Source organism: Piliocolobus tephrosceles, chromosome 5, assembly GCF_002776525.5.
Source record: "Piliocolobus tephrosceles isolate RC106 chromosome 5, ASM277652v3, whole genome shotgun sequence".
Taxonomy (NCBI): Eukaryota; Metazoa; Chordata; class Mammalia; order Primates; family Cercopithecidae; genus Piliocolobus; species Piliocolobus tephrosceles.
The window spans coordinates 28,991,098-29,001,677 of record NC_045438.1 but is presented as its reverse complement, the minus strand read 5'-3'; the positions used below and the strand labels follow the sequence as shown (position 1 = coordinate 29,001,677).

The window sequence follows — 10,580 nt, the reverse complement described above, 5'->3', positions numbered from 1 at the left end:
CAACAAGTGGATAAAGAAACTGCGGTATATATATGATGGAATACTACTTAACCATAAAAAGGAATGAATTAATGGCATTCGCAGTGACCTGGATGATACTGGAGACTATTACTCTAAGTGAAGTAACTCGGGAATGGAAAACCAAATATCGTATGTTCTCACTCATAAGCGGGAGCTAAGTTATGAGGATGAAAAGGCATAGGAATGACACAGTGGACTTTGGGGACTCAGGAAAAGGTGGGGGAAAGGGTGAGGGATAAATGACTACAAATTGGGTGCAGTGAATACTGCTGCAGTGATGTGTGCACCAAAATCTCACAAATTACCACTAAAGAACTTACGCATGTAACCAAACACCACTTGTTCCCCAATAACCTACGGGAATAAAAATTTTTAAAAAGTAAAATAAAAATGAATCCTTACAATTAAAAAAATGACTGTTTCAAATGCTTTAGCATAATGGATACAGACAGCCCCATTTGGTGTGTTCACCTGCTTGCCGTCTGTCAGCTTTATAGATGTCACTCCCTTTCAGACCAGGATGTATGAAAAAAATTAATAGTTTTGTTCCTTAAATGTTTAAAACATTAATATAAATATCTATGTTTTCAAAAATGAAGGAAAATTGGTGCATGCATGAATGTTTAGTAAAGGCTAAGGCCTTCCATCTCATACACAATTTGCTTCAAGAAAGAATGCTTTTCTGTCATTTATTTGACTCAGCTGCCTAAATAATCTTTCCAAAGCATGGAACATACTCTCAGTTCAATGACTCTCCCAAGCTTGAGCATATCTATAAACTCTTAACATTCTAAGCCTTTCTGCAATCTTCAGACCCTGTAACCTGTGGTTCCCTACCATGTGGTTGCTATTCCAAGCAGCATGGTCCTCCCTGAGGTTCCAAAACATGACTCGTTTATTTCTGGTTTTTTACTTTGAGTTCATTATATTGGTTCTGCTTTCTCCAGTTTCTTTGCTATCTAAACTATGTCCATTATTTAGATTCCAAATCAAGATCCATTCGCTTCCAGGACACTGTGGGAAACTCCAGCCCCAGGGTACTTTCTAAAGCTTCCATCATAGTTGGCTGTATATCATATTCTGCTTATCTTATGTATCTTATCTTCTTAGTAAGGCTTCTAACTTCTTTAGTGTATCATCATCCACCCCACTTTGGGCTATCTATCTAGTCAGTAAACATCTTGGTGACTAACATGTGCAAAGTATTTGAGTTGAATATTTCAGTTTTTATTTCATGTGGTCTGGTGATGGTTGGAAGAATATCATCAGGCCATAGTGGATGAGATGTTATGTTCCACTGGAACACCATGCTGCTATTGAGACACCAGAGTATGAAGAGGTCCCTGGAGAACCTCCAACCAGCCTGTGCACTAAGAGAATGGGGTGGAGTCACGGAAGTTCACGCAGTTTGCAGCAAGGAGGACCTGGCCTCTCTCTTATTCTGGTGTGGGAACTTGGAATTCAATCTGTGAGGTGAGAAGCATATACTAGCAGGACTCTCGCTCTGCTGAGAGCCACTCTTTCCCCCTTTTTTCCTTTTCGCCCAATAAATTCCATTTTTCTCACCCTTCAAAGTGAATATGAGCCTTATATTTCATGGCTGTGTGACAAGAACCCAACTCTTAGCTGAACTAAAGAGTCCTACAACACTATCATCTCCCATGGTAGCAAGGCTGCTACCCAAGAGAATTGCCCCGACATTGTTGTATGTGACAGCCACATCCTTGTTTTTGTACCTCAATTTTCCTTCTTTTATACACGCACAGCCTGGAACTGATTTTTGATAAATGTTTCATCCCTTCAAGTTCAGCCACGGTAGGAGATACTTTTTCTCAGAGCAGAATGAGGTATTGATCCAGGAGACGGCATATGCCGCCAGCAAAACTTTTAGGAATCTTTTATTGTCTCAGCTTTTGGACTTCAGAGCAATAAAACTAAAAATGCAAATAGAAAGAAAGATGACAAAAAGTTTTCATAATTCCTTAAAAAGTGCTCTTTGGTGATTGATGTTTTTATGTTAGATTGCCCCTTGAAGATTATAAATCACGTTCACAGCAGGTGACCCTATAATCTTCCTTTGTAGTTTTGACAAATTTATTAAATAAAGCTTACCCATATTCAGGCTGCTTTAGCTAAAGTCTTACCTCTTCTTGGCTTTAGTTAGACGAAGCCCTGTAATATTTAATACAAATTTATTTTCTTGATTTTTAATTCAATCAAATAATGGAATGGTTTAGCAGGAGCATTCATACATAATGTATTATTAATTCTTCTTAAAAATTATTGTGCCTTCAACTATTTAGGGATAATGCTTGCCTTCACATTTTGAAATATTTTCAGATGTTTCTGAAGCTCAGAATAAAGCTACCAGATATATCTTTTCTCATTTGATATATAGTTTATGCCTTCATGGTGTAGAAGATCACAAATAATATATCCATTATTTATGTGAGAAGAAGTTGTAAAGTTACTACTCAAAAGATGTTACATTGTTTAGTCAGCAATATTGTTTTATTAACTCTCCAGAAAAACTACTGGGCAAAAACTATATGCTTTTTAACGTTATTATGTTTGTATGACGTTATAATGTAACCTGTTTCCTTTTTCCCAGAAGTAGAATTGTGGTAAAAATCTGCAAATTTAAACATACGTGATCATTTCCAAGTACTCATTTTATTTTCAAATTTCCTTTTATCCATCGATGACTATAAGGTAGTATCTTCTGCTCTGCATACCTTTCTATCTTAGAGTTTAGAGAATTGTTTTAGTTTTTCTTCATTTGCTAGTTTTTCCCTAAGTCCTAATCTTCGCAAGGAAGCCAGAAGTGTGACAGAAAGGTGTGATTTTTAATTTACACCAGAGTCTCGCAAATAATGACTTTTCACACCCTGCTATTGCTGCCTAGCCTAGGGGAGGAGTTCTGTGGCTACTGTTTGTCATAGCAAATTAAATCCACTGCTGAAATTCAGAAAGATGTTCTTCTATATTTAACTCTGGTTTTCAATTTTTCAAGTTGGTGTTTGTGAATACTTATGAGTATGAGGCTTAATACTTTGAAGTCTACCTGTTTTCTAGGAAATGATTCCTGAAGACTATCTTTCCAGCTTGTCACATATGCAAGGTAAACATCTTTCCCCTTTTCCACTATTTTAACTATAATGTTCATAATTGTAACTTACTTAAATATACAAAAATGAAAAATACAACAATAGTTCTATTTAAAACTTCCATCAATAAAATTTAAATTCACGACTAATAAACATTTTTATCTTTCCTTATGATTCCATTTCTCCAGGCGTAGCTTTTTCCTTGGTCTTTATAGAATAGTCAGTATCTTAACGTACAAGTAAATCTATATCATTTGAGATTTCAATCTCAAATCTAAATCAATTAAGATTTCAAATTGACAAGTAATGATAAAAGGTTAAACTGTTTTAGATTTATTTCAGTTCTCCCCCACCCACCGCGCCTGCAAGTCCATCAGAGGTCCTTTGGATTCAATTACAAAAACAAGAAATAAGCTTCCTTAGGGAAATAGTTTTAAGTTTTCTAAGTGATTGGAGACAAGTGGCATGCCAAAATAACGGAAATAGTTAAAGAATGTATCTTGCAAACTTTGCCTATGCTTCTTTCACAATAATTATTAACATATTTAATTATTTTCCAATTTTGAATCTGCCCAATTAAGTAAAAAGTTTTCAATCAGAGTGGTAGTTTATCCTAGTTATCTCACCAATCATAACAGTGTCCAATAAAGTTCTAGAACTCAGAGAGACCCGTAAGAGTAGTATTGGAAGGAAGGACAGAAACATTCAGATTCTCCTGAGAAATTTGGGTCCTACTTCCTCCTCTTGCTAAAGGAAAACAATGAGAAGCAGTAAGTTACAATCTCCTTCTCCTAGCTAGGAGAAGCAAGGGGTTAACCAGTCTTGGTTTACTAAGTATCTCTGTCAGGCTTTTATCTGATCCTTCCTCCCTTCCTCCCCTGCCCACCCCTTCTGTAAATGTCAACCACTTCCTGAGGAGCCTGGTACTGGTGAATTTCACACCTTTCTTTTCTTTGTGAAGAAACCTGGGTGTTAATGGTACAGGATTGGGTACCATTGTGTGTCTCTGGCTGTCTGTTAGTAAAGCTTAGGATGCCTGTGGAAAAAAAGTAGGAGAAGGTGAAGAAATCCGAGAAATGAGATACTAGGAAATAGTTTTAAATCAGGTCCTATTTTTAAAGTCAGTGTGTGTTTTGTTAGCAATTTTTAAATGTACATTGTAAAAATCGTAATTTTTAAAAAGCTTAACATTGAGAGTATAAAGGAGTCTAGCAAAGGAAGGGGCTACTAAAAAAAAATTAAGGCACAATCAGAAAGAAAAGCTGGAGAATTCTCTGACCTTTTGCTCTACAGGTGTATTTACAGGAGACAGCAATGGAAACCTGGTCAGTTGAGCAGGTCTGCAGTTGGTTGGTGGAGAAAAATTTAGGAGAGCTAGTTCATAGGTTTCAAGGTGAGTTGTTTATACTTTCCAAAAATTTTAATTGAGCAGCCTAGATATTCTGATGTCCTCTGTTACTGAAAATTACTTTTGTTGCCAAATGTCTGTGTGCATGTAAATGTGGATATGGGGTTGCTGCAGTAGAGAACTTTTCATTTCTTTATGGACTGTAGCAGAGTTTCCACTTGAAAGTAACATCCATAGGAGAATATAGTATTTCAAGAACTCAAATAAAATAAAGTCTTACGGGTCATTTAAAATACATATTTGATATATGCATTTAATATTGCTTTTGCTCTTAAGTAATATAGTATGTACTTTTTGTAGTGTTGGGTTTATAAGGTTGAATACCGGCAAGGAGGTATTACGAAGAATAATTTCCTAAGATTTGTTTCCTTATAAAAACAATACCAGTTAGAGAGAACTAGAATGGGGAGGGTGTTAATGTGGAAATATTAAGTGTTTTATTGTGATTCCATGTTCTGGTACTTTCTTAGGACCAGGCATTGATTTGGAATTATGCAACATTGGAGTTCTATCTTTGTCAAAAATATGGATACATTTATAATGGCAGGGGACAAGTTTAGATGATCCTTTTATCACGAGAAGTAATTTTGCCTCTTCATAATGCCTGTGTGTTGCCAGAAAGCCATGTAGAAACTAATTTTTTTTCTTTTTCCCAGAGGAAGAAGTAAGTGGGGCCGCTCTTCTCGCACTTAATGATCGGATGGTTCAGCAACTGGTAAAGAAAATTGGGCACCAGGCTGTTCTGATGGATTTAATTAAAAAATACAAGCAGAACACTCAAGGACTGAAGTCCCCAGAAAACCCCGAAGAGACAGCCCTGGTCATGCAAACAGAGGCAGCCCGAGAGTGAGTGTGTTCATAAGTGGCCTTTTTTCCCCCAAGCTTTCCCAGTGATGTCTAGAGCATGACGTTTGGGTGTAAAGCCCTTTGAAAATTGTGATCATTTTCTGCTAGACTGTATGTACAGTATTTCTAATATTTGAGCAAAGGACACTGTGAAATTTTAAGAATCAAGAAACTTTCTTATACACCATTTTTTAAACACTGATTCCAATCATTAGGGAAGTCCTATTAGCAAGGAGTTTCTATGTAAAATGCTGTGGAACAAGCAGGTGAAATAGACATGTAACAAGAAGAAATGGATCCTGAAGCTCTGGTTTTAAAATCAGGGTTTGGGAAAGGCATCTTGATTGCTCCTTTGCTTTTCCCAAAACTGTTTATTAATCTATTTATTTATTTTCCTAGGATTTCTTAGAGTAATGAACTTACACTCTCCTCTAGCTGCCTTTACGATGTAATTTGCTGAACACATTATTGTCACATGAGTTTTCTAATTTTTTAAGAGTATCCTTATAATAATGAACACTATGAAACACCCCAAAAAATCATGTAGAAAAAGTAGTGGTGGCAGATAAAAGCTCTGAAGTTTGGGGATGGTTTTATCTGTTTGTTTTTTAATCACTGACGTCTGCAATGGAAAGAAATGATAACAGGATTTATAAGGTTAAAATTTTCATTTTACACATCCATCTATGCCCTGGGATCATTTCGGCCATTCTGATTTGATTTTTCCATTTTCAAGATTTTTTGTAAGGTTTCTAAGATTAAATACATTTTAAAGATTTTGATGATTGATAAAATCTATTCTATGTTTTTACTTTAATTTTCTGACATCAGATTGATAATAATAAAGATTTCTCTCTTTCTCCTTGATAAGTAATATAATGTTAGAGACCTGACATAAGCAAGTTTATTTCTAGAATATTTGAATATTTGGGACATGGAGGGAAATAGGTAGCCTTGAAGGGATGGTATAGAGCTGGACTGGAAATTCTACTACTTGATTTTTTTAAAAAAAAGCTTTTTGGGTTTTTTTGGAGATTGATCTCAGTCTGACCCCCAGGCTGGAGTGCTGTGGCAGGATCATAGCTCACAGCAGCTTCGAATTCCTGGGTTCAAGCAATCCTCCTGCTTCTGCCTCCCAAGTAGTTGGGATTACAGGCACTCAACACCATGCCTGGCTAATCTAGTTTTATTTTTTTAAACAAATAGTGGTCTCACTATGTTGCCCAGGTTGGTCTCCAACTCCTAGCCTCAAGCCATCCTCCCACTTCAGCCTCCTAAAGCGCTGGGATTACAGGCAAGAGCTGCTTCGCCCGGCCCCCAACTGATTTATTTGAAGGATTTCTAAACATTGTTTTGGCATATCTATGTAAAAGAGGACACTCTTGAACATGTAACTTTTGATGAAGTTCCCATTGCAAGCTTTTACTCCTTCCCAGCAAGGGAAGGGTAGGAACCTGAAAGAGAGATCAAGGTAATTTCCTTGCATTTTGGGATGAGTAGGACTTTTGAGCTGGAAGTTCCCTTCCATTGAGTGGAATCTTGATATTGCCTTAGGCACAGCTTAGAAGAAAACAGGCAGTCTTGTTTCCACTGCAAATCAGTTTGTAATGTTCTCAAGTAAAAGAGAACTGGCTGGACTGCCAGGAAACCTGGGCTTCCTTCCTGGTTCTACCACTGACTTGGATTGATTATATTAAATGTTGGCATTCCTACTTCTTCATCTGTACATTGTGAAAAGTAATATGGTACTTACCTCCTCTTTAATTTACACTGATGTTAGGAGTATCACAATCTTTGAGCAAATCTCTCCTTTTTCTCCTAGACTAAAATAGTCCTGTGTTAAATATGAAACTTTGTTAACTGGGTTAAGAAAGCTAGTTTCAAACATGCCCAAGACTGGGACCACTGTTTGGGGATTTATGAGTGGGGACTTTGCACTCTACCCACAGGCAGCTGACTCACCTTAGGGATTTGTTTGTCTTGTATTTAGATTAAATTATTCTGGTGCAGAATTACAATTGCATGTGAGAAGAGAAAACTTACTGCTTTGTATTTGATTAAAATGCTTGTTGGTTGTATTTGCTTATTGTCAAATATATTTATTAAATATGTTATCACTTGACAATCATGAAGTGAGAATGATAGTAGAAAGAGGCATGAGAATACGTTGTTTCATTAAACCCCCTTAGAGAGTGTTTAATAAAGATAGGAAACTTGGTGTACAGAAGAACTCTGAAGCTAGCTTTCAAGACACCTGATTTCAACCCCCTGTCATGATATTAGCCCCTCGTCCAGCCTTGGAAATTTGGCTGACCCCTTTTAGTTTTAGCTTCCTCAATTGTAAAATGAAGTAGGTAGAATAAGTGATACTTTAGGTCCCTTCTAAAGAGTCTGTGATGGCATTCTAGATCTGAGATAGCAGAAAGGTTTCCGTTTGAGTAGATTCCCATTAATGGCTAGTGGTTGCCTGTGTGAACCCAAAAGTCTCTGAGACAGGTCTCAATCAATTTAGAAAATTTATTTTGCCAAGGTTAAGGATGCATCCATGACACAGCTTCAGGAGGTCTGATGACATGTGCCCAATGTAGTCAGGTACAGCTTGCTTTTATACATTTTAGGGAGACATAACACATCAGTCAGTGGAAGATTTACATTTGTTTGAACTGGAAGCGCAGAACAACTCAAAGCTGGGGCTTCCAGGTCACAGGTGGATTTAAAATTTTTTCTGATTGGCAGCTTAGTGCAGTGGCTCACGCCTGTAATCCCAGCACTTTGGGAGACCAAGGCGGGCAGATCACTTGAGGTCAGGAGTTCGAGACCAGCCTGACCAACATGGTGAAACCCCGTCTCTACTAAAAATACAAAAATTAGCCAGGCATGGTGGTGGGTGCCTGTAGTCCCAGCTACTCAGGAGGCTGAGGCAGGAGAATTGCTTGAACCTGGGAGGCAGAGTTTGCAGTGAGCCGAGATCGTACCACTGCACTCCAGCCTGAGTGACAGAGCGAGACTCTGTCTCAAAAAAAAAAAAAAAAAGAAAAAGGAAGCCAGGCGTGGTGGCTCACGCCTGTAATCCCAGCACTTTGGGAGGCCGAGGCAGGCAGATCACGAGGTCAGGAAATCGAGACCATCCTGGCTAACACAGTGAAACCCTGTCTTTATTAAAATTAGCTGGGCGTGGTGGCGGGCACCTGTAGTCCCAGCTGCTCAGGAGGCTGAGGCAGGAGAATGGCATGAACCCAGGAGGCAGAGGTTTCAGTGAGCCGAGATCGGGCCATTGTACTCCAGCCTGGGCGACAAAGCAAGACTCAGGTCTCAAAATAAAAAAAAAAAAAAATTCTGATTGGTAATTGATTGAAAGAGTTATTATCAACAGAAATGTCTGGGTCATGGGGGTTTTGGAGACTAAGGTTTTCTCATGCAGATGAAGCCACCAGGTAGCAGGCTTCAGAGAGAATAGATCACAAATGTATCTCTTTTTTGTTTGAAATGGAGTCTTGCTTTGTCATCCAGGCTGGAATGCAGTGGTCCTGTCTCAGCTGACTGCAACTTCTGCCTCCCAGGTTCAAGCGATTCTCCTGCCTCAGCCTCCTGAGTAGCTGGGCTATAGGTGCCAGCCACCACGCCTGGCTAATTTTTTGTATTTTTAGTAGAGACAGGATTTCACTGTGTTAGCCAGGATGGTCTTGATCTCCTGACCTCGTGGTCTGCCTGCCTCAGCCTCCCAACATAAATGTTTCTTATTAGACTTAATGTCTGTGTTGATGTTAATGCTGGTCAACTTTTCCTGAATTCTAAAAGGGAGGAGGGTATAATGAGGCATGTCCAACCTTCCCTTCCCATCATGGCCTGAACTAGTTTTTCAGGTTAATTTTGGAATGCCTTTAGCTGAGAGGAGGGGTCCATTCAAATGGTTGGGGGGCCTTAGAATTTTATTTTTGGTTTACACCTGGCTTTTTTTTTTTTTGATGGAGTTTCACTCTTGTTGCCCAGGCTACAGTGCAATGGCACGATCTCAGCTCACTGCAACCTCCGCCTCCCAGGTTCAAGTGATTCTCCTGCCTCAGTCTCCCGAGTAGCTGAGATTACAGGCGCCTGCCACCACATCCCGCTGATTTTTGTGTTTTCAGTAGAGACAGGGCTTTGTCATCTTGGCCAGGCTGACCTCAAAATCCTGATGTAAGGTGATCCACCTGCCTTGGCCTCCCAAAATGCTGGGATTACAGACGTGAGCCGTCACACCCGGCCTGGCATGTTATTTATTTATTTTTTTTTTGAGACGGAGTCTCGCTCTGTCGCCCGGGCTGGAGTGCAGTGGAGGATTTGTAGGCCACTTCTGGGCAGGATATTTAGCATCTTGTTGATACCTCAGCAAATGATGGGGATATGAAATAGGTGGGCATATTTGCAGTTGCTTTTTGGTTGTTGTTCTTGTTGAAACTGGTAGAAAAATCATTGGTCAGGAAGGTGAAAAACTGAGTTCAAATCCTGGCACTGCTACTGAGTAGCTCACCAGGAGTTGCTTTGCCTTCTAGGCGTCAGTTGTGTTACTTGGAAAATGAGGGAGCTAGTGGAGTGTGTTTCTAAGATCATGAGGTTTCACAGATAATAAAATATCTCCCAAAGTGGCAGAGAGCAGAGTAGGGATCTGAGAGTTTACCATTTAATTTTGCCAGACAAGAATATTAGCTAAAAAAGAAACATTCTACGATCACCATCATTTCATAAAGGAAAATATTGTCTTTTTTTTTTTTTTGAGATGGGATCTTGCTCTGTTGCCCAGGCTGGAGTGCAGTGGCGAGATCTCGGCTCACTGCAAGCTCCACCTCCCGGGTTCACGCCATTCTCCTGCCTCAGCCTCCCGAGTAGCTGGGACTACAGGCGCCCACCACCATGCCCGGCTAATTTTTTGTATTTTTTGTATTTCACCGTGTTAGCCAGGATGGTCTCGATCTCCTGACCTCATGATCCACCTGCCTCAGCCTCCCAAAGTGCTGGGATTACAGGTGTGAGCCACCACGCCCAGCTGGAAAATATTGTCTTAATGCCATTTAAAAATAGGATAGATCGGTGAAAACAGCATTATGAACTGGCAGCAGTCTGCCTTCTGGCACATAGGAACTGTCTTGTTTTTCTAAGACCAGCCGAGCGGGTGCAAAAGAACCAGCGGGTAGGCAAGTGTAACAGCAAAACTGCTGGTT

General features: G+C 39.4%; 1 protein-coding gene across 6 annotated transcripts in view; it reads left to right on the top strand.

The window, feature by feature from the left end:
- The first annotated feature begins 3,090 nt into the window (after nucleotides 1-3,090).
- SAMD3 (sterile alpha motif domain containing 3) overlaps nucleotides 3,091-10,580 on the top strand; it is a 67,169-nt gene continuing 59,679 nt past the window's right edge. Inside the window, exons 1-3 of one of the 6 annotated variants that reach the window (XM_023230583.2) lie at nucleotides 3,091-3,142; nucleotides 4,422-4,521; nucleotides 5,193-5,382. In XM_023230583.2, coding sequence (XP_023086351.1) covers nucleotides 4,443-4,521; nucleotides 5,193-5,382 — 269 coding nt within the window. In that variant the 5' untranslated portion in view covers nucleotides 3,091-3,142; nucleotides 4,422-4,442. Of the gene's footprint in view, nucleotides 3,143-4,056; nucleotides 4,188-4,421; nucleotides 4,522-5,192; nucleotides 5,383-10,580 lie in introns of those variants that run through there. The other 5 variants (XM_023230582.1, XM_023230585.1, XM_023230581.2 and 2 more) reach the window with 5 other exon arrangements.